Source organism: Eleutherodactylus coqui, chromosome 12 (genome assembly GCF_035609145.1).
Source record: "Eleutherodactylus coqui strain aEleCoq1 chromosome 12, aEleCoq1.hap1, whole genome shotgun sequence".
Classification (NCBI taxonomy): Eukaryota; Metazoa; Chordata; class Amphibia; order Anura; family Eleutherodactylidae; genus Eleutherodactylus; species Eleutherodactylus coqui.
This window is the reverse complement of record NC_089848.1, coordinates 115,299,433-115,327,168: the sequence shown is the minus strand read 5'-3', so window position 1 is coordinate 115,327,168 and position 27,736 is coordinate 115,299,433. Positions and strand designations below refer to the sequence as shown.

Sequence of the window (27,736 nt, the reverse complement as noted above, 5' to 3'; positions counted from 1 at the left end):
ATACGTGCGTGCACGCATGCGTGTGTGCGGGCGTGCATGCCTGTATGTATACGTGCGGGCGTGCATGCCTGTGTGTATACGTGCGGGCGTGCATGCCTGTGTGTATACGTGCGTGCGTGCGTGCATGCCTGTGTGTATACATGCGTGCATGCCTGTATGTATGTATGTCTAATTCTTCTGTCCAGGTTGGGGGAGTAGTGGTCATTGTAAGTGGGTTGAGCGGATCTAGGAATCAGTAATACTGGTGGGATGTGACTGTTAACCTGCTGTTTTCTCGTCATTTACTGCAGATCTGACGTCCTTGAGAACGGGAAGGCTGGCAGACAGTGAAGAGACCCTCAACGTTCAGCAATCTTGAAACCCTTCTTTTTATGAACTGTTTTTTTCCCAGTGACTCCCTTTTTTTAGATACGCTTTTTCTTTAAAAGAATTATGACGCAGGATCCTGAAAAACTGCGCAATATTTTACTGCAATGCATTAAACAGAAAAGACCCACAAACACAGCGGCCTTTGGTCTATATCACGGAATGAACCTTGTTGTAACATCCACACTAGCAATAAATTATAAAATCTGAATTGGGTGGAGTCTGTCGTGTTTTCACTATACGTTGCAGTTGGCGGCGTGCCCTGTCCTGCTCCTGATGCAGTTGGCGGCGTGCCCTGTCCTGCTCCTGATGCAGTTGGCGGCGTGCCCTGTCCTGCTCCTGATGCAGTTGGCGGTGTGCCCTGTCCTGCTCCTGATGCAGTTGGCGGTGTCTGTTATGTGGCATGTGTATGACTCCTGTTCTGTGGTGTGGCTCCTCGGATCTGCTAGGGCCCAGTTCTTAAGATCGCTGGGCCGCCCTCTTACTCGGCTGATGTCCCCGCTTAGGTAGGGCCACTGTCATCCTCCCTGTAGCACAGGCTTGGTTGCCTGGATTCTGTGTGACTCTCCTGTGTTCCCTGTGTGCGTGTATACTACTAGACTACCACTCCTTTAGTCACGATCGTGTGGGCCCTCTGCTTTATCTGCTCACACGATTGTAACAGTCTCTTCAGAAAGCCACTGACTACTCCTTTCTTTTTGGGCCCAGTGGTGCATACAGACATAACATTAGGGCCACGCTGTGTATACTTGTGAACACGAGACAAAACAGGGGTATCCATTTCGGAGGTTCAATCCTTTTGATGTGCAATATAGAAAAAAAAAGGTCTTGAAAAGGACATGTTTTCTAAAAATTAAATATTATTTGGTCTCCTAAATTGCATTAATTCCTAAAAATAAATGTGGGGTCAAAATACTCCTGACCCTCTCAGAGAATACATTAAGGGGTGCAGTTTTTAAAATGTGGTAATTTGTAAGTATCTATCATTATGACTAAGGATGAGCGAGTATACTCGGTAAGGCACTACTCGTTCCAGTAATGTGCCTTAAACGAGTATCTCCCTGCTCGTCCTTAAAGATTTGGGGGCCGCCGCGGGGGAGAGCGGGGAGGAACGGAGGGGAGATCTCTCTCTCCCCTGCGACTCACCTGTCAGCCGCAGCGGACCCCGAATCTTTAAGGACGAGCAGGGAGATACTTGTCTAAGGCACATTACTTGAACGAGTAGTGCCTTAGCGAGTATACTCGCTCATCCTTAATTATGACACCTAGCAGCCTTTGCAAACTTGGATTGGTGTAGGAAAACTAAGGGCTCATGTCCACGGGCAAAATAAGAATTAAAATCTGCAGCGGATTTTAACTCTTCTCCCGCGCGCGGATCCGCACCCCGTAGGGATGCATTGACCACCCGCGGGTAGATAAATACCCACGGATCGTCAATAAAAGTGATTTAAAAAAAAAATGGAGCATGAAAAAAATCTGGACCATGCTCCATTTTCATGCGGGTCTCCCGCGGGGACGGCTCCCGCGGGCTTCTATTGAAGCCTATGGAAGCCGTCCGGATCCGCGGGACACAAAAATCAGATTTTACTCACACGCTCCGGTTCTTCTCTTCGCCGCGGCGCCATCTTCTCTCATTCGCGGCCGGATCATTTTGCTTCGGCATGGCGCATGTGCGGGGCACGTCACCGACGTCATCATGCACATCCGCCGAGCCGAAGAAAGAAGATCCGTCCGCGACGAGAGAAGATGACGCCGCAGCGAAGGAAGTATCCGGAGCGTGTGAGAGGTGTTAATTCTGATTTATTCCTATTTTCAGCGCTCATGTCCGCGGGGCAGGAGGGACCCGCTGCAGATTCTACATGGAGAATCCGGAGCGGGCCTGATTTTCCCCGTGGACATGAGGCCTAAGTGTTCCTCTAAATTCCGAAAAGAAATGTTAAATTTGTACATCTCCTAAATGGAAAAAATAAATTTACAAAAGTTTTAAACCGTGCATCCAGAATAAAGTGAACAGATGGAAATCTATATGTTCGCACAGATTTGTACAGTATGTTTGCACTTATTTTATGACATTTGACAATGTGAAAAAATGAAAATTCAAAATTGTGCAAAGTAGCAATTTTAATAAATATACACAACTTTTAACAGTCCTTTTTTACTACCTAACAGAAGTACAACAAGGGGAAGAAAACAATGTCAGTCACTTGGATATGCAAAACCTTTACGGACTTATGATATGTCAAGTGACACATGTAAAGTTCCAAATTTTCGGTCTGTCACTGAGGCGCAAACAGGCTTGTTCTCTAAGGGGATAAATAGCTTAGTGTATAAACTGTGAACCGACTAACGAGGGACAGTGAGCAGCATCACATGCAACCTGACAATCCTCATCGTACTGCTCCATCAGATCCTGATGTACTTCCATAGCAGGTGATGGGCCATTTCCAGCTTTTAAGCGTCCTCCGGAGCCAACATCTGGGAACTTCTGGCTCTCTGGTGATTCAACTCTGTGGTTGCGAGCAGCGGAAACGGTTACCACAGTGCAAGATTCTGACCAAAACGTATCAGCTGACCTATAACGAGGAAGAGAAAAAAAATTGACCCTGCCTGCAACTGGCTTAATTCCGTGGGTTTTCATAGTTATTGCACTGTCCCTGCTTTTCTTCACTCCTACTTTAATAGATAGACATCGTATTTGGACAATTGGTATGGTTCTCCGAAGGTTTGTTCAGTTAGTGCAAATTAGGTGCAGTATTGTGATGGAACCTGTACGTGTGCTAAAAAAAGGAATTAAATGCTCAAATCTAATGTAATGTCTTTCGGCCAATAAGACGAATTTAACACAGCAAGTGTGTGTGTGAGAGAGAGGGGGTGGCTGAGTAAGTGGGTGAGCATACATGCATGTACGCATACAGGCACGCACGCACGCATACAGGCACGCACGCATATACGCATACAGGCATGTACGCATACAGGCACGCACACAGGCATGCACGCATGTACGCATACAGGCACGCACGCATCTACGCATACAGACATGTACGCATACAGACATGTACGCATACAGGCACGCACGCACACAGGCACGCACGCATGTACGCATACAGGCACGCACGCATGTACGCATACATGCACGCATATACGCATACAGGCATGCACGCATATAGGCATGCACGCATGTACGCATACAGGCACGCATACAGGCATATACGCATACACGCATGTACGCATACAGGCACGCACACAGGCACGCATACAGGCATGCACGCATGTACGCATACAGGCACGCATGTACGCATACAGGCACGCACGTACGCATACAGGCATGCACGCATACAGGCACGCACGCATACAGGCACGCACGCATGTACACATACAGGCACGCACGCATATACGCATACAGGCACGCACGCATATACGCATACAGGCACGCACGCATATACGCATACAGGCACGCACGCATATACGCATACAGGCACGCACGCATATACGCATACAGGCACGCACGCATATACGCATACAGGCACGCACGCATATACGCATACAGGCATGCATACAGGCATATACGCATGTACGCACACAGGCACGCACGCATGTACGCATACAGGCACGCACGCATGTACGCATACAGGCATGCATGCATTACGCATGCATGTACGCATACAGGCATGCATGTACGCATACAGGCATGCATGCATGTACGCATACAGGCATGCATGCATGTACGCATACAGGCATGCATGCATGTACGCATACAGGCATGCATGCATGTACGCATACAGGCATGCATGTACGCATACAGGCATGCATGCATGTACGCATACAGGCATGCGTGTACGCATACAGGCATGCGTGTACGCATACAGGCATGCGTGTACGCATACAGGCATGCGTGTACGCATACAGGCATGCATGTACATATGAGCAGATGCAAGCAATGAAAAATTTGGCAGATGCAGCAGCTTACCTTGCCGAGTGACGTCAGGTGGTGTCCTAGCGAAGCGAAATTCCTCTCCAGAAGAGTCGTCCTCTCCAAAAGGCGGGGGGCAAATGTGAGATCAGCACCTAAAACGCCAATCTCCGGTTCCGTACATTGTACAAAACGCAGCCAAATGTCAGGTTCCTCTCCACACGAGTCGTCCTGTGGAAAACGGAGAGCATATCACCACATGCAAGCAAAAACCAGCAAATATGCACATATCAGCAGATGCAAGCGAAAACCTGCAAATATGCGCCAAGTATGCGCATATCAGCAGATGCAAGCGAAAACCTGCAAATATGCGCCAAATATGCGCATATCAGCAGATGCAAGCGAAAACCTGCAAATATGCGCCAAATATGCGCATATGAGCAGATGCACGCGATGAAAATTTGGGCAGATGCAGCAGCTTACCTCGCTGAGTGATGTCAGGTGGGGTCCGAGCGAAGCGAAATTCTTCTCGAAACGCATCCAAACGTCAGGATCCTCTCCACACGTAATTTTGCAATAAGGCGCACAAATCTGCAAAAAAAGACAGGTTGCGCCAGGTGGCGTCGCGCAAATCTCAGATGACGTACTCACCACACGTAGCGCACAAATCTTGGGTGTTGTCTCCACACGTAGCGCACAGCGCACAAATCTCAGGTAACCGCGTCTCCACACGTAGCGCACAGCGTAGCGCACAGCGCACAAATCTCAGGTAACCGCGTCTCCACACGTAGCGCACAGCGTAGCGCACAAATCTCAGGTGACCGCGTCTCCACACGTAGCGCACGGCGCACAAATCTCAGGTGACCGCGTCTCCACACGTAGCGCACAGCGTAGCGCACAGCGCACAAATCTCAGGTAACCGCGTCTCCACATGTAGCGCACAGCGTAGCGCACGGCGCACAAATCTCAGGTAACCGCGTCTCCACACGTAGCGCACAGCGTAGCGCACGGCGCACAAATCTCAGGTGACCGCGTCTCCACACGTAGCGCACAGCGTAGCGCACAGCGCATTAATCTCAGGTAACCGCGTCTCCACACGTAGCGCACAGCGTAGCGCACAAATCTCAGGTAACCGCGTCTCCACACGTAGCGCACAGCGTAGCGCACGGCGCACAAATCTCAGGTAACCGCGTCTCCACACGTAGCGCACAGCGTAGCGCACGGCGCACAAATCTCAGGTAACCGCGTCTCCACACGTAGCGCACAGCGTAGCGCACAGCGCACAAATCTCAGGTGGGTACTCACCACACGTAGAGCACAAATCTTACTCTCCCATCTCTTGTAAATTGGGGAAAAGGCTCCAACCATCAGCTTGCTTCCTCCGTAGATCAATACTGTTCAAAATCCGCGGGCAAATGCAAGGCCCGGTGACGTCACAGCCCACGTGACGCGCGGGCACAGCTCATCGTGCACGGCAATGCGCGGGCACGCCGCTGTGTCACGTGGTGCCGATTCCAGCCAGCTGATTGGCTGAATCGGCCGCGCTGTAGAACTGCGGCAGAATGTGTTAATATGCTCCCGGTAGACTTCCTTTGTCTTCGCCTTCCGGAGCTCTGGCTCTTCCTCCTCAGCGGTGTCATGGCGACCGAGAGCCCTCCTCAGGTAACTCAGAAATCGCGTACTTGTGTGTAACGCATGTAATATGACCAGCGTCATACATGACATACAGGGAATCTCACCCCATAGCAGTATGACCTCCACAACCAGATCCTGTAAAACCGTGCGATTACTACAGATCCCTCACTGTAATAGTGCGTGCTCCGCAGATGCCCCCTCATAGACCGATGCATCCTTCGCGGATCACCCCCTCCCCCCATATGACGATAGGTCCTCCGCAGATCGTCCCCCCCATATGACGACGCGTCCTCCGCAGATCGTCCCCCCCATATAACGACGCGTCCTCCGCAGATCCCCCTCCCATATGACGACGCGTCCTCCGCAGATCATCCCCCCCATATGACGACGCGTCCTCCGCAGATCGTCCCTCCATATGACGACGTGTCCTCCGCAGATCATCCCCCTCCCATATGACAACGCGTCCTCCGCAGATCGTCCCCCCATATGACGACGCGTCCTCCGCAGATCGTCCCCCCCATATGACGACGCGTCCTCCGCAGATCGTCCCTCCCATATGACGACGCATCCTCCGCAGATCGTCCCCCCCATATGACGACGCGTCCTCCGCAGATCGTCCCCCCCACATGACGCGTCCTCTGCAGATCGTCCCCCCCATATGAAGACGCGTCCTCCGCAGATCGTCCCCCCCATATGAAGACGCGTCCTCCGCAGATCGTCCCCCCCATATGAAGACGCGTCCTCCGCAGATCGTCCCTCCATATGACGACGCGTCCTCCGCAGATCGTCCCTCCCATATGACGACGCATCCTCCGCAGATCGTCCCCCCCCCCCCCATATGACGAAGCGTCCCCCGCAGACCTTCCCCCCTTCCCATATGAGATGGCATCGTTCGCAGATCTTCTCCCCCCATATGACGACGCGTCCTCCGCCGATCGTCCCCCCATATGACGACGCGTCCTCCGCAGATCGTCCCCCCCATGTGACGACGCGTCCTCCGCAGATCGTCCCTCCCATGTGACGACGCGTCCTCTGCAGATCGTCCCCCCCATATGACGACGCGTCCTCCGCAGATCGTCCCCCCATATGACGACGCGTCCTCCGCAGATCGTCCCCACATATGACGACGCGTCCTCCGCAGTTCGTCCCCCCCCCATATGACGACGCGTCCTCCGCAGGTCATCCCCCCCCATATGACGACGCGTCCTCCGCAGGTCATCCCCCCCCATATGACGACGCGTCCTCCGCAGGTCATCCCCCCCCATATGACGACGCGTCCTCCGCAGATCGTCCCCCCCATATGACGACGCGTTCTCCGCAGATCGTCCCCCCATATGACGACGCGTCCTCCGCAGATCGTCCCCCCATATGACGACGCGTCCTCCGCAGATCGTCCCCCCCCCATATGACGACGCGTCCTCCGCAGGTCGTCCCCCCCCATATGACGACGCGTCCTCCGCAGGTCGTCCCCCCCCATATGACGACGCGTCCTCCGCAGGTCATCCCCCCCCATATGATGACGCGTCCTCCGCAGATCGTCCCCCTTATATGACGACGCGTCCTCCGCAGATCCCCCTCCATATTACGCGTCCTCCGCAGATCGTCCCCCTTATATGACGACGCGTCCTCCGCAGATCGTCCCCCCATATGACGACGCGTCCTCCGCAGATCGTCCCCCCCCATATGACGACGCGTCCTCCGCAGATCCCCCTCCATATGACGTGTCCTCCGCAGATCTACTCCACCTCCCCCATGTAACAACACGTCCTCCGCAGATCGGCCCTCCGATATGACAACGCGTCCTCATTTTAATGGGGCTTCTTAGACAAGTGTTTTAGCGCAGCATTTATAACATGCGCTAAAACAAGCGCTGCATGTTCTAATTTTGGGCGTTGAGCATGTTTTTGCTGCCCTTCATCACCCATTGAAATGAATGAGATGCGTTAAAAACGCTGCTTATTATGCCACCAGGAGGGGAGAACATAGTGACGTCATCAGTGTGCTTTGCCTACATGGTGACGTCATCAGTGTGCTTTGCCTACGTGGTGACGTCATCCGTGTGCTCTGCCTACGTGGTGACGTCATCAGTGTGCTTTGCCTACGTGGTGACGTCATCAGTGTGCTCTGCCTACGTGGTGACGTCATCCGTGTGCTCTGCCTACGTGGTGACGTCATCCGTGTGCTCTGCCTACGTGGTGACGTCATCCGTGTGCTTTGCCTACGTGGTGACGTCATCCGTGTGCTTTGCCTACGTGGTGACGTCATCCGTGTGCTTTGCCTACGTGGTGACGTCATCCGTGTGCTTTGCCTACGTGGCGACGTCATCCGTGTGCTTTGCCTACGTGGCGACGTCATCCGTGTGCTCTGCCTACGTGGCGACGTCATCCGTGTGCTCTGCCTACGTGGCGACGTCATCCGTGTGCTCTGCCTACGTGGCGACGTCATCCGTGTGCTCTGCCTACGTGGCGACGTCATCCGTGTGCTCTGCCTACGTGGCGACGTCATCCGTGTGCTCTGCCTACGTGGCGACGTCATCCGTGTGCTCTGCCTACGTGGCGACGTCATCCGTGTGCTCTGCCTACGTGGCGACGTCATCCGTGTGCTCTGCCTACGTGGCGACGTCATCCGTGTGCTCTGCCTACATGGTGACGTCATCCGTGTGCTTTGCCTACATGGTGACGTCATCCGTGTGCTTTGCCTACATGGTGACGTCATCCGTGTGCTTTGCCTACATGGTGACGTCATCCGTGTGCTTTGCCTACATGGTGACGTCATCCGTGTGCTTTGCCTACATGGTGACGTCATCCGTGTGCTTTGCCTACATGGTGACGTCATCCGTGTGCTTTGCCTACATTATTACTCAAAAAATATTCAGGAAAACCGCAGGCAAAGGCTCACGAAACGCTGTAAACCGCCTGTGTGAGAGTGGCCTAACCATTTGCCCACCGCAGATCCCCCTATAACAGTGTCCTTCACAGATGTATGCAGCATCCCGCCCATACATCGCTGGTCCCGGGCTCTACCTCCTGGTGATGGCGGCTATGGGGCTGTCCTGTTATGCACTCATCATGACTCTTGCTTCTTCTCTAGGCAGCGCCGTCATTTGAAAATGTTGCAGTTTATTTCTCTTGGAACGAGTGGAGGAGTCTGAACGCGTCCCAGCGGCAGCTCTACAAGTCGGTCATGACAGAGAATTACGAGTCCATGCTGTCCTTAGGTAAAGATCCCACTGGACCAAGTATGGGTGGTCTGTTACTGGATTGCTGGCAGTAGAGCTTACAATCTAATGAGAAGGAAGTAGAGGTAATGCCGAATCACGTTCGAAAATTGCCCCTTGCGGATGTGTGGCTGGAATCCCTGCACTATGTACCCGTACAGGAATGTCCTAGGGAAACCAAGAACCGTGTTTGTGGAGAGGAGACAAAGGAACATTCTAAATGTCTATTTAGTGTATATTAAGCTTTACTTAATATTTTAGGTTGAGATCTGATCTCTGGATGTTACAGGCTCAAAGCCCGAGGCTGCACTACTGAGAGATTCTGATGGCTACATGTCCCCTTCTGTTCTCTGTCTGGTGCAGTATATGTCACCATCAAAGTACTAATGACCACTTGTCTGTGAGTGAGTTATATGCTCCGCCCCTAATCACATGATGGTGACGTCATCACAGGTCCTTCAATATTTTGACCAAATCTAACCGTCATCTCGGGTCCTTCTGTGAGTTACATGTGATGATGGCGCATTGCGCCACAGGAAACACGGGTACTATAAATAATACTAATAACTGGTCTACATCCTATGCGGTTACAATAGTGGTAGTTCTGTGTGTGGAGATTAATGTGGTTGGAGATTTAGGGGCTTTTACACATTTTCTGCTGGTAGGCCTCCTTTACATGGTCATAGGGATGGGGAGATCTACCATCTATCCAAGAACAACCTTGTCCAGGTTGGTTAGAGACAACCCACACACCTATTGTACAGGAGCGTCTGTTCACACTTGTCCATCAAAGACAGTCGGAAATGGGCATCAGGAAAAGTATATTGATTCCGATTTCAATAAAAATGTGTTCAGTCGCTCTTACCCTCTTTGAAAGTCTTTGTGAACTCTACCCTCAACATCTCAAAGGCCGTCTTGTTCTGTTTGTAGGTTACGAGATACACAAGCCAGAGGTTGTGTCCAGAATTGAAGGTGGTCAGGAACCGTGGTCAGAAATTTGTCCTGGAGATGAAAGTTGGGGTAAGAGATGATTTACCTAGAAGGCTTGTGGGTCAGTAATCTTTTTGGACGTTCTTTTCAATTTGGTGACTTGTTTTGTTTTCGTTATGTAGTGGAAACTTTGAAGACAGAAGATGGAGTTGCCAATGAGTATCTGAAGGGCTGTCAAAATCTACAGATAAACCTCGTAGAAGTTACTGATCTCATGGGAGTAGAAGAGGAAAACCAGATCCAGTCACAGTCTCCTCAGGACATCGAGGACTCTGAAGAAAAGCCTCATATTTGTAGCCGCTGCGGTGTAAGCTTCAGTTCTTATACGGCGGTGGAGAAACATCGGGCCTTGTGTGAACAACACCATAAAGATGTGACCAAAGTCCATAAAACTCACCAAGGACAGAGGATGTTCCGTTGCTCAGAGTGTAGTAAGAACTTTACCACACGTTCTGCTCTTCTCAAGCACCGAAAGACACATACTGGGGAGAGACCGTACAAGTGCTCAGACTGTCACAAGGCATTCAGTCAGAGGTCCGCTTTAACAAAGCATATAAGGAGTCACACTGGGGAGAGGCCTTATTCCTGCTCTGTGTGCTCAAAGGGGTTTATCCAGAAGTCGGACTTAGTAAAACATGTTCGCACCCACACCGGGGAAAGGCCATATCAGTGTTCTACCTGCCATAAATGCTTTGCGGAGAGTTCTGCTTTGATCAAACACAAAAGAACGCATTTTACAGATCGTCGCCAAAGTAGAAACCAAAATAAACCGGTAGAGATGCAGGCAGGATCTCCGGGCAAAATCCAGAGCCTAGAGGATATGAATAGATCGTCTGATTCTCTGTACACGTGTGCAGACTGCGGAAAGACATGGAGGCAGTGGACATCTTTCAGCAGACATCAATTGATGCATTCTAGAGAAAGGCCCCACAAATGCACCCAGTGCAGTAAGAGCTTCATCCAAAAGTCGGACCTGGTCAAGCACATGAGGACGCACACCGGAGACAGGCCTTATCAGTGCGCACAGTGCAACAAAGGATTCATCCAGAAATCGGACTTGGTCAAGCATCACCGGACACACACTGGGGAGAGGCCATTCCAATGCGCTCACTGTCAGAAGATGTTTGCCGAAAGATCAGCCTTAGCGAAACACCAGAGGACACACACAGGAGAAAAGCCTTACAAATGCACGACCTGTGGTAGGGGTTTTACCCAAAAGTCAAATCTCATATTGCACCAAAGAATTCACTCTGGAGAACGTCCCTACAATTGTTCTCAGTGCGAACGGACATTTATACAGAAGTCAGACATGGTGAAGCATCAGGGAGTCCACACGAGGCAGCAGTGTTTATCTATCAACCCGCCATCGGTGGACTCCAGTCCTTACACGTGTAGCAAGTGCGATCAGAGCTTTAGTCGATGGTCTGATTTCCAGAAGCACAACCTAGTGCACAATGGACACAGTCTTTTCCGATGCACCGAGTGCAACAAGGACTTTATCCTGAAAGCGGATCTCTTAAAACATATCCGGAGCCACAGCGGAGACAAGCCTTTCCACTGCGTTACATGTTCAAAGAGCTTCATCCAGAAGTCCGACCTTCTCAAACATTGTAGGACCCACACAGGGGAACGCCCTTACGTGTGTCCAGATTGTAAGAAGACCTTTGCAGAGAAATCGGCTTTAATTAAGCACAGTCGAATTCATACAGGAGAAAGGCCGCACAAATGTGGTCTGTGTGAGAGAGCCTTTATTCAGCGGTCAGCCCTGACAAAGCATATGAGGAGTCACACGGGAGAGCGGCCTTATGCCTGTGATCAGTGTGGGAAGAGCTTCATTCAGAATTCAGATTTAGTCAAGCACCAAAGAATCCACACCGGCGAGAAACCCTATCATTGCACTGAATGTAACAAAAGCTTTACCGAAGGGTCTTCTCTGGTGAAGCATCGTAGAACGCACACAGGAGACAAACCGTATAAATGTCAGCATTGTCACAAGACATTTACACAAAGCTCAGATTTGATTAAACATAGTTTGGCGCATGTCGTAGAAAACCCAATGACCACCACTGCTTTTCACAAGATCGTAATTGTAGACCCAGAGGAACTGAATGGTGATAAAATAGAAGAGAGTTACCCGTATCGATGTGGAGAATGTACCAATGTGTTCCTTAATAAAGCTGAATTTAGGAAGCATCTAAGAATGCACCATACGGAAAAATGCTATCCATGCAGCGAGTGTCCAAGGAGTTTTTCTCAGACCTCTGACTTGGTTAAACATTTGCGAACTCATACAGGAGAAAAGCCCTATCCTTGTACACAGTGTGGTAAGGCTTTCATTCAGAATTCAGATTTGGTAAAACACCAAAGAACCCACACAGGGGAACGCCCTTTCAGATGCGACACGTGTGACCGTGGCTTTGTTCAGAAATCTGCACTAACGAAACACATGAGAACTCACACTGGTGAAAAGCCATATAGGTGTGAGTACTGTGGGAAGTGTTTTATCCAGAACTCAGATCTAGTAAAACATCGAAGGATCCATACTGGAGAGAAGCCGTACCAATGCCCAGTATGTGACAGGAGCTTCACTGAGGGGTCGTCTCTAATCAAGCACCGCAGGACTCACAATAGAGTGCAGCCCTACTCATGCAAAGAGTGTGGTAAAAACTTTAGTCAGAGTTCGAACTTACTTAAACATATGAAATGTCACAATGAAGAAAAACCACCCCTAACCGACACACCTCAGGAGAATGCAGCGGTTGTAGTCTCCAAGAACCTCGGTCATTTGGGGTCCTTAACGCATGGGAAAAAGAATAATAGAGGGGAAAGGATATTTCCATGTAGCGTGTGTGGGAACAGCTTTACTCACAAGTCGGTGCTCATTAAACATTTACGTATTCACACAGGAGAACGGCCCTACAAGTGTAACTTATGTTTCAAGAGCTTTATCCAAAAATCAGACCTTGTGAAACATTACCGCACACACACGGGAGAGAGGCCTTACCATTGCCAGGAATGTGGGCGCAACTTTGTTGAACAGTCAGCCTTGTCTAAACACCAGAGAACACACCGCAGAACTCTCCAGCCCGTTGACGAGGATGACAATGTGTCTCAGGGTCGTCAGCACCAAATTACCTACTGGGGAGAATCGGAGGACAATCCTGGGAGCTTGATACCAAAGTTTCATGTAATTAAACAAGAAGATAATTTTCCTATCATTCGGCCTTTGGGTGGTTCTAAAAGTTTCTCCTCTCAGCGGAAACACAGGAGAAATACGCAGTCCTATTCCTGTCCAGAATGCAGTAAGACATTCAGCCACCGCTCTGTGTACTTAACCCACCGGAAAACACATGGGGATCAGCTCCACATCTGCAACGTTTGCGGCAAGAAGGTCAGTCAAAAATCTGCCCTGGTGAAACACATGAGACGACACACAGGAGAGAAACCCTATCAGTGTCCAACGTGTGCCAAGTCTTTCATCCAGAACTCCGACCTGGTCAAACATCTGAGAATCCATACGGGAGAAAAACCATACAAGTGCGACCTCTGTGAGAAATGCTTCATCGACCGGTCAGCAATGGTGAAACATGTGAGAACTCACACTGGAGAGCGGCCCTACAAGTGTTCAGAGTGTGACCGAGGATTTGTGCAAAAGTCTGACTTGGTAAAGCATATGAGGATTCACACGGGGGAGAAACCCTACCCATGCCCCTCATGTGACAAAAGATTTAGCTCTCGTTCCACCGCCTTCAGACACCAACGTGTATGCTCCATGGAAGCATCTTACCAAGAGCCTGACCTCTTCTACCCCTCCATGTTCACCTGGGAAGAGCAGCCATCTCCTGATTCTTTTCATAGAGATGCTTCAAGATTCTTAATGAGGGTGTCAGAAGTGGTCGTGTGACCTCAGACTCTTTCCAACAAATTTCAGTAATGCGAGAAGTCCTTGTAAATGAAGCAAATGCCATTTATAAAATAAAGGTTGATCTGAATTTCGAAAATCAAAGTTTACAGCAAAACTTTAGAGAGTCTGGAAGCAGTATGCTCCTAAGTATCTGGATAGGTGGTGGGGTCCAGTGTGTCTACTATTCTCAAAAATGGGTGCAGACACTAAATTCTGGTGAAACCCCTTTAATGGGCTACTAACCATACAGCCCTAAGCTTTCTAGAGGTTATATCATTACTGAAGTTTTATAAGAGGAGCAGCTGATATCTGTCGCATATGATGTATATGTATAGGGATTATGGCAACTTTAACCCCTTGAGTGGCGGGTTTCCTACCACCCTGTCGTGCCCACCAGGGCAGGTTTTTTAAAAATGGTTTAATCATTGAATTTCAACTAATTTTGCAGTTGCGTCTCAAGAGCCATAACTTTTTCATTTTTCCATTGACATGGCCATATGAGGGCTTGTTTTTTGCGGGACAAGTTGTGATTTTTTAAACAGGGGGGAGGAAAAAAAGAAATGGGGAAAAAAGAAAAAAAGGGGCCATGTCATTAAGGGGTTAAATAATGCATTAACTTCCTTCTCTGGGTCATTACGACGCATGGATACCACATGTGTGATTTGTATTTTTGATTTTTTTAACCAAGTAAAGGGAGACAAGTGTTTTTATTATTTTTTTAGGTTTTTTTTTCCCTTTAGGGAACTTCCACAGGGACCCATCCGGACCCCCTGATCACATTCCGGGGGTCCGATGGTGACAGCCCTTTACATGCTGCAGTCACATAGCCTGCCGCATGTAAAGGGTTAACACAGCAGAGATCAGAGGTTTTCTCTGATCTCTGCTGTAAGAGCTGGTACCTAGCTGTCCTCTGACAGCCCAGCACCAGCTCTCCCTGCCACAGAAACCATCGGCTTGCTTCTGACAAGCGGATGGTCTCTATAGCAACCTCTAAACAAAGCAGGACATTAGAAGCAGGAGATTGCCGGCAGATCGGCAATATCTTCTGCTGGTTTTTCAAAGCTCTTGCTTTGTTCTCTGTGGGACTGTGCAGGCAGAGCACACTGTCACAGCTTGTGGCATTGTGCTCTGCAGCTCCCATAGTGATGGGCAGTGGGCCTCGTCCCGGAAAATTTCCGGGCGTGCCACTCAAGGGGTTAACACAGGCAGATAATCTGACTATTTGGCCCTTTATGCGGGACAATTATCGCTCAAAATTCATTCAAATGAATGAACTTTTGCATTTACACTGTATGATTAATGCTCAACAATATCACTATTAGTTATTGCTGGCTTTTAGTCAGCACAAAAACCATTGTGGGCTTGTTGTTCAGTGTAAACATTGACTTCACTACTGGGTCACCGCCTTGTCACTCACCCTTTTTACCCGTCAGTGTAAACGCTTTGTACAAGCGCTAACGACCTTAGCGGTGACGTCACCGCTCACGTTGACTCGACTGTCGTCCCGTGTAAAAGGGCCATATGTGAACAAGTGGCGACCCGACAATGAGCAGGTTGATTGGTGTAAGGTTAAAAGGGGCTGTCTGGGACTTTAGGGCATTTTTGTCTATTAACCCCTTAATGACGCGGCCCTTTTTCTTTTTCCATTTTCGTTTTTTACTCCCCCCTTTAAAAAAATTGTAACTCCTTTATTTATCCATCGCCGTCGCTGTATGAGGGCTTGTTTTTTGCGGGACGAGTTGTATTTTTCAATGGTGCTATTTAAAGTACCATATAATGTACTGAAAAACTTTAAAAAAAAATTCTAAGTGGAGTAAAATGAAAAAAAAACAAAAAACACATTTCGCCATCTTTTAGTGCGTCTTGTTTCTACGGCGCACAAACTACAATAACGACATAACTTTATTCTATGGGTCGGTCCGATTACTACGATATCAAACTTGTATAGTTTATTTTTTACTATACTCTTTTTTTTTTTCAAAGACATTAAAATTTTTTCAATTATTTTCTGCGGTCAATTTGTGCGCGCAATAACTTTTTAATTTTTCCGTCGACGTAGTTGAGCAAGGTCTCATTTTTTGCGTAATCTATAGTTTCTTATAGTACCAATTTGGAATACATACAATTTCTTGATCGCTTTTTATTGCGTTTTTTTCTGGGAGACAGGGTAACTAAAAAAGTGCATTTCTGGCGTTCTTTATTTATTTTTTTTTCAGACGACGTTCACCGTGCGGGAAAAACAATGCACTATTTTGATAGGTTTAGGTGGTAGAGTAGAATAGCACCATTTGAGGCGAACTGGCACCAGCGGTGTGGAGGCCTGTTGTAAGATTGGCAGTCCACAATATGTTTTCTGCTGCACCTTTCTTAAACACCCAAATACTTTCTCAGTGCTGCAGTCCTGAACTTTTATTTGTGGTGTCTGCCGCTCAGCTGTCAGTACAGGAAGCAGATTGCGCCATCCATACCACAGTGGCCAGGGCTGGTACTGCAGGCACAGCTCTCAGTGAGCTGCCTCTTGCTCTGTCCGTACTGACAGCGGTGCTGGGAAGCAGCTCGGCAGCAGAGATCCCGAGCAGCAGACCCCTGCCGATCCCAGAAAAAGTGCCCTGGAAAACCCCTTTAATATTGTATACAGGGACACATGTTTAAGCATGACCAAGTGTTAATATGATCCTTCATCCCCATACAGCTATCATTGGTCAGCCACACATCTCCTTTATACGAGATGTTCAGCCAGCTAGATAGTTTTTACACTTGCATAAACATGCTGATCAGATGATGAATGTTTGCTAATTTGCTGGTTGATTCTTTGCACATGCAGATGTGAGGGCGATCAGGTAAATTAAGCATAGTTCCGGGTCTTATAGTCAGGTAGGAACTACAAACCCGCTGGTCACCTTATGTCTAGATCCTGTAATATCCTTCTGCTCGAGAAAGACGTCTAGTCCCCTCTCAACCCTTTCCAATCCAATTTGTATCCTGGTTTTCTTAGGGGGTTACTCCTTTTTCTGCCGTTATATAATGGCGCTATCTGCTGGCTAAATCCAGTACTGCATGAGGTGACACGTTGGATAGGCTCCAACAGCAGAGAGGCTGGCAATATACAGTAAGAGAACCCCGACGGATGTCTTCCAACATCTGAGCTGTACAGCCTTAAATCATAATGTCTTCAGACGTCAGACAGTGGATTGGAAAGGGTTAAACCCCTTTGTCAACTTTATGTAGAATTCTAAAAATTTCCAGGCAGAGTTCTCTAAGCATTGGTTTGGTGGCTAATAAGGCCCAAAGGGGCTAGCAAAGGTCACAACAAAATAGCTTATTAAGAAATAGCTGGAGTTTGGCCAGTGAGTAGTACAAGTGTGACCAAAGCACTCTTACACTGGCTTCTATTTTGCTTACATGCTTTGTTTTATTTCACACTGAAATTGGTAAATTTTTGCAAATTTTTAAAAACACCTATAACTCGAAAGGGACACTTTCAATACTGCTTTGTGCCATTAGAAAGAGCAGGTTTTAATCTATCTGTTCCTGTAGTTTCACGTTGGGGTCTTTCCACTTAAGGGGAAAAAATTCAGGTAAAAGAGTGATGAATTTCACACAAAATGTGTAAATCCTTTCGTTGGTCCATGGTGGCAGTGCCACAACCAAAGTGTAAGACTAGCGTCACACGGGCGAGGGCGATATTGGGCCGTATCGCTGTCGCCATCCATGTGAAAGTCCCATTGATGCGAAGCATTTTCATGTGACCGCAGCCTCGCATCACTGTGTGGATAAAAGTGAATTTGCCGCGGCGGCAGAGGATCGCAGAGTTCCCCCATCGCTTTCAATGGGGCTGCTGCCAGCCCCGTTTACAAAAAATAGGCAATCTCGCTGCTAGATAAGAACATGCTGCGATTTGTTCCCGGCTTAGAATCGCGGTGCCATGCCGGACAACATCGCTCGTGTGTATGACCTCATTCAAATGAATGGGGTTCGTATGTGTGTGTCTCGCAACGTACAAGTCTCGCGCCATTTTCTCGGCCGTGTGAAACCAGCTCAAGATTGGTATCCCCATCACCAAGGGGCCATGCCCAATAGCCAGACAAGCCTGAATGTGGATGTCTACCAGAATCCCAAGCCTAAAATGCCACCTTTGCTGAGGATTCCAAGCCTTGGTTGGGTTACTTTATGGTTTCCAAGCCATAATGCTTCATTTTATAGTTTAAAGGCGTGACATTTACTGCTCATTGCTTCAGAGAGATGGTATTTTTGACCCATCATCGTCATTGAAGGAACAGGGATATTGGAAAGTACGTTGTTCCGGAATCCAACAAGTCTCTCTTCCAGCTGGCCAATCAGGTGACTGGGCCGGCCCACGAGGATGCATTAAGTTTATCAAAGCCTCACATTCTTAGATCAAAATTTTACATACGTTTCCAATCCACCACTTGTCATCATAAACACAAGCTACTGATTGGCTGGCTGAAGGTCTGCTGCTGGCACATACTAGAAGACTGTTTTCGCACATTGATCAACAGTTGCTGTAAACGACGTTGTGTCATTTGATACTCTGCTGACACAAATTACTTTATCATTGACTGGTACAAAATGGTAGTTTTATCTTGTTCCAGTAGCGTACAATCATTCATAAATCATTCCTCTTGATCTTCTTTAGCTTCTTCAATTTCTTCTGTCGCACCGAAAATAAATTCAATGTCTGTTATATTTTTTTTTCACAGGCTTGCTCCTGCAGCGAAACGCTTGACTGCCTCCTACACCATCACAGGAGGATTTTCCGTGGCTTGTTCCATATATAAAAAAAAAAAAAAAAAAAAATGCAGATTCCAAAATCATCGTGGTGATGACAAAAGGTTCTGAAAATTTTTGTTTCTAATGGGTCCCAATCAGTGGGAACCCGTGGTTTACACACAATTATGTCCTCAGGATCACGGTCTTCGAAACATTCATCTACAAATGCCTTGAGAGGCTCGGTTCCAGGGGTTTAAAAAAATAATAAAATTGTGAAGTTTGCAAAAATCATTTTTTTACCAATTTCATTGGGGAATAAAAACAAAAGTATGCAAGTAAAATAGAAGCCAGTGTAACAGTGCTTTGGTCGGCACTTGTACCAATCACTGGCTAAATTCCAGTTTATGTAAGCCATGTAAGAAGTTATAGGTTCCTAAACTTGTGGACTATTCTGTCGTGACATTTACCAGCCACTTTGGGCCTCATTAGCCACCAAACCAATGCTTAGGGGAGTCCCTGCCTGTAACATTTTCTAATTCTACATAAAAGGTTGACCAAGTGCACCAAGTTTCAGTGAGTTAGCTTGCTTAGATCAACAGTGGCAACACAAACTTGAATATTTTTTGCGGAACGACCTCTACGAGAGAAGAGTGACTTTTATGCAAATTGCTCTAGTGCCTCAGGGCTCTTTCCCACGAGCATTTATTGGACCGCCGGTTTTACGCTCGGCCTATATACGCTGTAATCTGATGCATTGGATTCCAATGCATCAGATCACACGGCCGTATTCCCATGACGTAAAAGCAAATCGGCCAGCCAATATAGTATTGGGAGTTTTTACGTCGGGCCCAAAAGATAGTCCTGGAACTATCTTTAGGGCCGGAATAAGTCTGCTGCTGCATGGGCTCCTATGGGACTGCTAAACTTCCTCCCTCTGCTCTCCTCCCCTCTGACTAATTCCAATGGGAGGGGGCGTGGGCAAAGCTAAGTACCGCACCACCCACTGCTGACTGCAGACAAGGGGGTGGGGCGCAGCTAAGCTCCTACCCTTTCTCCACAGCCAGCAATGGGAGGAGGCGCCCCCATCCCGCCACCTCCCGCTGCATTGAGCCGGAGGGGAGGTAACGGGAAGTCTCAACGGCATGGCAGCCTTGGCATATATGCATCGGGGCCCATGCTATGTGAACGGGCACACAAACTTTAAATTTGTGCACCCGTTCACGAGCTTTTACGCCCCAGATGGTAGCGTTTTTCAGCCGGCTGTGAAGATAGCGGGCGATATACGGTAGTGGGAATGAAGCCCCAACCAAACTAAAACTTTGCAGAACTTCATACAGGTGTTGTATGAACATTCTGTAAAAGTTTCCACAAAATTGAAGGTGGTTGAGCAGGGACCCTCTCCCAAATTACACCAGCTGACATGAAAGGACCAATATGGCTAAGAGAAGAGTGCAAGATTGCATCAAACTGAACAAATGTGAGAGAATAGCGAATACATGAATACACAAGCTTCTCTGAGGTAGAAGAGGTTTATTTCTCTCATACAATTTGTAGCCCGATTAGACTTTCTATAATAACCCTGTTTACAACATGTGGAGGTGAGAAGAGGAACAACAACCCTCATCTTCCCTCATCAAGGTTTGGTGCATTCATAGATTTCCAAGATAGTTTAAATTTCTTTAATAACTGAATTTATAAAAAAATAAATAATTGAAGAAAAAATATAAATGGGCAAAATGTTAAGCAGAAAATAGAAACTTATCAGAAATGACAAACCTCTATATTCAGGCTGAAACTGACCCTGTCTCCTTGTGGGCTGCGCGTTGCAGATTGTCACGCCAACATTAATATACAACATTTACATTATGAGCAGCTCTGATATGGGGGAGCTCAAACTATATCCAGCCATGATGATGAGCCTGTGGCTACTGTCCAGTGTGAGCGCCCTCTGCAGGAATAGGGTGGTCACTGCATGGCTCACCCTAATGATCCAGGGAGGAATGAATATGGAGGTTAGAGATGTATTCCAGCCTCCTCATACTGTACAGTCCTTCACCACACATGGAACCTATAGATGGTGGCTGCAGAGATGAGTTGTGTACCTGTAAAGAAAGAGTTAATGGAGGACATTAGTAATTTAATTCATATTAGATATGACCCTCATCAAAAAATGGATAAGTGCTGGGGTAAAAGACGTGGGTCAGGAAAGGTATCGTTTCTCCTTAGGGAGAGTACCTAAAAGCTGTGAGGAGAATTATAAGGCCATGCATGCTCCTCTGGGAAATATGTAAATAAAAAGATGGATAATACCTCTACAGCGCCACCTCTTGGAAGGCAGCATTCCTGCAAGTCAATGCCAGACTTTTTAAACAAGCCTTATAACAATGACTGGAAATTCTGACGGCATGTTGCTCGAAGAAAGCTGGACTATGAAGTATTTCTAGCTAAATGAACTTGCCCGCACATGCAATTCCCTTCATTTGTATTAGCCCTGCTCTAAAAGTCATAAGTCTTGCCGCTGTGGTCATCTGTGAATTCCTGTGTTGGAGAATTGCTCAACATATCCTTATTAGCTGAAGTACTCCTGCTGTAGACATGGATGGCCGAACACATAATACCGCTGCTGAGAACTTTCATTTCTTGCAGCTCCTTGTCAGACTAGAGAATTTATATTCTAGTAGTTTGGGACCTTATTTTTTCTGATACAGAGCTCCAAATGCCCTGCCCCTAGTAGACAGAGCTGCATGATGAAACCCTGTCTGATTGCATTCTCCAGTAGGGTGACCACACTGCATTCATATGTACACGGCTTCCGTTTGACCTCCATAATAAATCTGTCTTCTGTAAGCTCCCCCTAGTGGTGACAGCAGACATTTAAAAATGTCAAAGTATCATCATGTAACTATCTGGGAGGGAAGCAAGCAATTTGGAGCTGAATATCATAAAACCAAACTTCTCAGCCCTATAAAGATATATTAATCAGCCCAAAATTACTTTAAATTTAGATGAGATATAAAGAAAAGAGGTGCATTACTAAGTAAACTGTCCATGTCACACTGTGGTCTGTAGTTTGCAGACTGTGCCTCAAGGCCTTGCGGCAGCTCTGTGAGTAGGTTTTATAATGCAATTCTCGAATATTAGCCAAAGGTACTTTATACCTCATGCATGTCATTTAGCAGTATAAAGAGGCAAATTACATGGATAAAAAAGAAGTGATACAGAGAGGGTTAATATTAAGAGTCAGGAATTACCAGCAATCATCAGAGTAAGCCATCCTGCTCCACAGTACTTACTAGGTCCAGGACACTATCCATTCCTATCCGCTACCCTGGAGGCCTCATCCTCACAGGAACCATTCACTGCTGTACTTGAACATCCGACCACTCCAATATGGGATGCCTGGTACAGAGACTGTTCTTTCGACAGAAGATTTCAACTGTAGAGATGAAGGCATCATTTCACTCGATTGCAGATTTGCAGATTCATGCATACATTACATATACAATGGAAGAATGATTTCGGCCATTATTCCCTTCCATTCATCATTTTAAACCAGGCAGATCGACGTTCCTGTTCATCAAACTAATGAATGGCTAGCCACTGTAGGGATCTGCCACACTGAAGTCAGGTACTCACTGACTTACTGGAGACTTGTGCCAGCCGCTCCTATCTTCATATGTGCAACGTCTGTGATCCGGCTGTCCCTGTGCGCCTCTCCATAGTCTCCATAACCAGGTTAGATTGCATGTATTTGTAAAACCTTCTCAGATTCACCGTTTGTGCAGGTCCACATGTGGCTGCTGAGCAATGTCAGCCCCAAATGAACACTGCCACACTTCTTTTCCGCTGCCGTCACTTGTGGTCATCATCACGACGGAGGCGGTTTCAAGTTTCTGGTGGAAAAAAGATGGCAAATTTATTTTATACATACATATATATATAATTATTTATTTATTTGGTACAGGTAGCTGTTCAGTACACGTTACCATGAGATGGTGCATTTTTAAACCACCAGCTCCCGCCCCAGGCTTGACCGCTGGGTCTGTTTGCTGGGGTAAATGTTGGGACTCCTTTAAGGAGCTTCTCCAGACCGCTGAGATGTTCATTGACCGCAGGAACACCTGGAGATATAGAAGATATTAACTCGGGCAAGATATCACTTCCACCCATGGTCAGTGTCAGATTTGGCAGCTCTGATATAACTACCTCCTCTGCTGGAGCCTGATGCCCCTGGGTCCAGTGGTTTATCCAGTTTGCCACTTGTAGCCTTTGGTAAGTTAATGGAGTGTCTGTGCTTCTCAGCAAGAGGTGGATTTAGTGTGATACCTGAGGAGAGGAACCGAAAAGGAACGATACATCTACAATCACAGGCCTTCAGGTAGAATGAAATGTGGAGCAAGAAGTTTAGGCAAAAGAAAGCAATCTTGTTGCTTTTACCAGTATGACTTGGTTTCCGGGTAACTTCTGTGCTCGATACTTTGGGTTTAGTCAGGGTTTCATCCTCTACAGTCAGATCGATCAGTTGGTTACAGGGGGTACGGCTGCTGCCTTGAAATCTGGATCTGTTACCCACTGGACTTTTGGGCCAGGAACTGGGTAATTCTGCAGGTCGGCCAAGAGAGGGACCTGTAAGAGACAATTGCACAACTTATGTGAAATACTGAAAGATTAGTGAACGAGAACTGCATGATATTTCAATCAGAATCGGGCAGTCTAAACACGTCGTCCAGTTGTACATGCTTAAAATCCTGAATGAGCATCGTTCAGTGTAAACAGCAGCCGTTCAGTACTGAATGACCGCTGCTTACAGTGAATGGAGAGGGGCGGAGGAGAGCGAGACGAGAACTCTCTCCAGCTGCCCCGCCTCCATGCTTGCCACGCTGTGAGCGATCCGGCGATACTCCCTCCTGTATCGGAGAGAGTATACACGGTGACGAGTGTCGGGTATCATTTTCCAGACACTTGTCCCGTGTAAAAGGGGCATTACTCTATTTGCTACCTAATACACGGCTGAAGGTTATTACTATATCAGTGTGGACTCCAGGCTGATACAAGATTATCAGCACTTTTAAAATGCAACGGAACAGGATTTCAGCCTTTGGATGTAAACAAAAAATGTTTCCATTTACTGACAGCAAGTAGAGATTTTAAAACTAGTGAGGAACCGAAAGACAAAAAAGTGTATTAGAAGTTAACAGAACTTTTCATTATGCAATATAGAAGCATGTAATGTCCACAGTGTTTAGCCTATGGGACCTTTCAGCTACATATTGTTGAGGTCTGTACCTTCCTGGTTTTTCTGCTTTGTCTCCTTTTCGAGTAGCGCAGTCCTGGTTTTGCTAGATATTGCTGCCTCCTCCTCTTGCGTGAGGTCAATGCAGTGGCTGCTGGATGAGGTACGTGAATATTCCGAGTCATTGCGGTCTTGAAAAAAACAAACAAAAAAAACAACAATTTATGCTCTTTCTGGATGGTAGATGTTCAGCAAAAGGACAAATTTTACAAAAAAGGGAAAAAAACAAGTTTTCTTGGTTCTATCACTTTGTATGGAATTGCATAATTGAGTTTATGACATAAAAGAATCCTGTAATGCTTCAGAGTATGATGATACCAAATCTGAGCATATTACCTGTCCTCTGACATTATAGGGATCCTTGTTCTGGTTATAAAGTTTTTAAGACTGTTCCCCTGACATAACATGTAAGTGGCATCTGTACATGGCTCCAGAGTATCTGCATATGACTAATTTTTAGTTTAGTGTAAATGCTGATAAAGAGCAGCACTGTCATATGGATCGCAACGAGTGGTCTACTCTAGCCTCCGCAGAGACTGGAAGCACAACACGTACCAAGCCGTCTCCCCTTTTGAGAACGCTCACCAGGTTGATCTCACGGAGAACAGGAGACCGAGAAAGACCCAGGACAGTGCAGCACCAAATTCTGGACAAACTTTCCCATGCAACTGTGGCCGGATCTGCCTATCCTAAATTGGGCTCATCAGCCACCAGCGAGCATGTAGTAGATGTGGACAACACCTTACCTAAATCTTTGTTTGCAAAGCCAAGCCATACACACATGGCATGGGACACTGGCATTCTAAATGGGCATCTACTTTATGAAGGATACCTGGACTAGAAGGTAAGCAGCTTTAATTTAGGTTATTTCTTTTTTTTCATAGGAAGGGTAAAAAGTATTTACTTCTGAATTTGGGCACCTGATGTTTACATTCAGTGGCTTTTTTGCAGTAATTATTGGCAAGGACATCATTATTTCAGAATTTTGGCACAGCCTGATCTGGGGAGTAGTGACGTGCAACTAAAAGCAAATGGCAATAAAAGTTAATATCCAGTGTGGCTTAACAACAAAAGACTTCGTGAGGGTAGAGAATACATTTTAGAAAGGACTTACTGGGTAGAGTGATGGTGGCTGGCTTCTGCCTTTCAAGCGAGCATTTTTGTGACATTTCATCTGGGGATAGACAGAGGTTAAAGGTTACTTTATATACACACTGATATTTGCCCAGTTTTATAGACATGCACATCACATCCTTCTAGCTCAACAAAGCTAATGGGGAGACTAATCGAACTTGGTGCAAAGGACAACCAGATTCCAGCTGCGGATATTCAGATCCACTTTTCTTCTGCACTAGTTTTGATAAATCTCCCCCATTATGTATGAAGCAAGGTAGAACCTGTGACTCCAGTGTAACAGCAGAGGGACATTATAATGTTCACCCTTCACTAAACAATATCGGAAGCCTTTCCTATAAGATTGCTTAGCAGGAGAGACTTCCAGTATTGTATGGCTGACTAAGTAACTCACACCATAGTCTCTAAGCTGCATCTCCCAGCATTGCTTTAAAATATTTAAAATCGGGAAATGTGGCCACTAGAGATGAGCGAACGTACTCGGATAAGCACTACTCGTCCAAGTAATGTGCCTTATCCGAGTACCGCTGTACTCGTCTTGAAAGATTCGGGGTGCTCCGCTGCTGACAGGTGAGTCGCAGCGGGGAGCGGGGCAGAGCGGGTGGGAGAGAAGGAGAGAAAGATCTCCCCTCCGTTCCTCCCCGCTCTCCCCTGCAGCTCCCCGCTCCGCAGCGCGTCCCGAATCTTTCAGCACGAGTACAGCGGTACTCGGATAAAGCACATTACTCGGACGAGTAGTGCTTATCCGAGTACGTTCGCTCATCTCTAGTGGCCACATAAGTGCAGGAACAGTAAGGCTGGGTTCACACGGGGCGTAATTGCCACAGAATTTCCATGCAGACTTTCTGCACGAAAATTCCGCCTGCAATCTAAAACCCGAGACTAAGCAGCAAAGTGGATGAGATTTGCATAAATCTTGTCCACACTCTGGACAGTCCGTTGCGATAAAGCCGCGCTGAAACAGACATGCCACTCGGATTTCAAAGCCGTGGCATGGCAATTGTATTGCAGTTTGTGCTGCGGGCTCTCTATGATGAGAGATGGCTGCCGCGGAGGAAACCGCTTACAAAACTGGCACCAAATCCTGCAAGACTTCAGTTGCGGAATTTCCGTGCGGTCCCACTGCGGACATTCCGCAAGATTTTTGCCCCGTGTGAACCCAGCTTAATGGTTACCTGCAGTCACATCTGTGGTTTTAGATCTTGTGTCACATAGAAATGAGAATAACGATGCAAAAAATGACAAACCCTCATCACTGCGCTCACATCTGCTTTTCATGGTTGGGCCGGCATCACTCTCACTGGATACATTACTGGCTGCCATGAAGGGGCTGAGGCAGCTGGCATCAGGAACCCCATTAATCACATTTTTCTGACCACTGAGGCTAGAGGAGCCACAATCTGTGCAAAGAGGAAAGGAGCCTCAGTCAGCAGTAATGCAAAAACATACGCAGAGCAGAGATGGTCACCTTTTAGCTGTATTTCTATATTAGAGTCATGCACATTATTACAGGACCCCTATACTATCCAGAGTGGAGAGCTACTGCAAAGAGAAGCTCTTGCCCTGGAGGACCATATCTATAATCAGTATAGATATGGTTTTGATTGCGAGTGCTGACAGCATCCCTCGGCACTAACTAATAAAATTACAGTCAATTTGGAAATGGTTTATGCACTTGCTGTGCACCCTCTAGTGCATATCATTAATAGTATTAGCAGGACTGCTAGAAGTTTTATATGATCTAGATCAGGGGTGTGCAAACTGCGGCCTGCGATGACATTGTGTGGCTGCCAACCAATAGCTGTGTAACTCCTAAAGATTACCAGAGACATAACGCCATCACAATATCCTCCCCCCTGGAGTACCAGACAATAAAAGAAGAAAAAACTGTCCTCCTTATTGATGGTAGTTCCAGAGGTAGGATCCCGACCTGTCATACATTAATGACATTCTGATAATGTGGCCTTCAGACAAGTTTGTGTACCCGTGTTCTACACTATTCTTGACATACAATGAATGTGACTGGTATAAGCAAGAGTCAGAACAGTGGCGTCTGTACAAAGAGAAGTTGAAGACCTTAATCTCACCTTGTACTTGAACATCGCTCCTTCGTTGGGTGGAAACGTCCATGGGGCCCTCACTGACAGGAGTACTGACAGCAGAGAACGGGCTGATGCAGCTCATCTCCGAGAAGCCATTCACCACTTTCTGGAGACCACTGAGAGCAGAGTACGAGGAATCTGATAAGAGGGAGCAAGAGTAAAACAGCTCAGCCTGAAGACACAGATCAAAGGGGTGATGTGGGGGAGTAGTATAAGGGAGACCCATTATAAACAAGGATTTACATCCTGATCAAAGCATCTTACCCGCTTCAGAGAGCCATTTTCCAGTGTCACACAGGAAGTGACTGATCGGTGCTGGAGAGGAGCCCTGGAGATGGGGTGGTGCAGCTGTGTTAAAAGGACAAACACAAAATATACATAAAAATGTATAAACACAACCTGAAATCAAGATCAGCAGAGCAGCGCCACATGGGGCCGGGAGGCAGCGCCACAT

The 27,736-nt window shown here is 47.3% G+C and overlaps 2 protein-coding genes and 1 long non-coding RNA gene across 7 annotated transcripts in view; 1 reads left to right on the top strand and 2 right to left on the bottom strand.

The window, feature by feature from the left end:
* The window catches only part of LOC136586650 (uncharacterized), a 274,484-nt gene extending 259,815 nt beyond the window's left edge, over positions 1-14,669 (bottom strand). Inside the window, exon 1 of the long non-coding RNA XR_010787311.1 lies at positions 14,377-14,669. This is a non-coding gene — a long non-coding RNA (uncharacterized lncRNA). The remainder of the gene's footprint in view (positions 1-14,376) is intronic.
* Positions 5,858-14,110, top strand: LOC136586643 (zinc finger protein Xfin-like). Its single transcript, XM_066584802.1, has 4 exons — positions 5,858-5,938; positions 9,002-9,128; positions 10,059-10,148; positions 10,241-14,110. Exons 1-4 carry the CDS (start codon positions 5,915-5,917, stop codon positions 14,020-14,022), a joined length of 4,023 nt encoding a protein of 1,340 aa, XP_066440899.1. The 5' UTR covers positions 5,858-5,914; the 3' UTR covers positions 14,023-14,110.
* A 5,594-nt stretch (positions 14,670-20,263) lies between the features above and the next one.
* Positions 20,264-27,736, bottom strand: part of LOC136586642 (uncharacterized) — a 48,075-nt gene continuing 40,602 nt past the window's right edge. For 3 of the 5 annotated variants that reach the window (XM_066584797.1, XM_066584800.1, XM_066584799.1), the window contains exons 32-42: positions 27,547-27,630; positions 27,268-27,420; positions 26,428-26,580; positions 25,161-25,220; positions 24,040-24,177; positions 23,191-23,379; positions 22,960-23,079; positions 22,740-22,874; positions 22,398-22,646; positions 22,047-22,189; positions 20,264-20,855 (exon numbers count right to left, since the gene is read on the bottom strand). In XM_066584797.1, the coding sequence (XP_066440894.1) occupies positions 22,639-22,646; positions 22,740-22,874; positions 22,960-23,079; positions 23,191-23,379; positions 24,040-24,177; positions 25,161-25,220; positions 26,428-26,580; positions 27,268-27,420; positions 27,547-27,630 (1,040 nt within the window). In that variant the 3' untranslated portion in view covers positions 20,264-20,855; positions 22,047-22,189; positions 22,398-22,638. Of the gene's footprint in view, positions 20,856-22,046; positions 22,190-22,389; positions 22,647-22,739; positions 22,875-22,959; positions 23,080-23,190; positions 23,380-24,039; positions 24,178-25,160; positions 25,221-26,427; positions 26,581-27,267; positions 27,421-27,546; positions 27,631-27,736 lie in introns of all 5 variants that reach the window. The other 2 variants (XM_066584798.1, XM_066584801.1) reach the window with 2 other exon arrangements.

Bases quoted from the DNA above. Each gene is read 5' to 3' on its own strand.
- LOC136586643 (XM_066584802.1), top strand. From the start codon at position 5,915: ATGGCGACCGAGAGCCCTCCTCAG. The intron at 5,939-9,001 runs GTAACTCAGAAA...CTTCTTCTCTAG, and splicing joins CGACCGAGAGCCCTCCTCAG to GCAGCGCCGTCATTTGAAAA. The intron at 10,149-10,240 runs GTAAGAGATGAT...TTCGTTATGTAG, and splicing joins TCCTGGAGATGAAAGTTGGG to TGGAAACTTTGAAGACAGAA.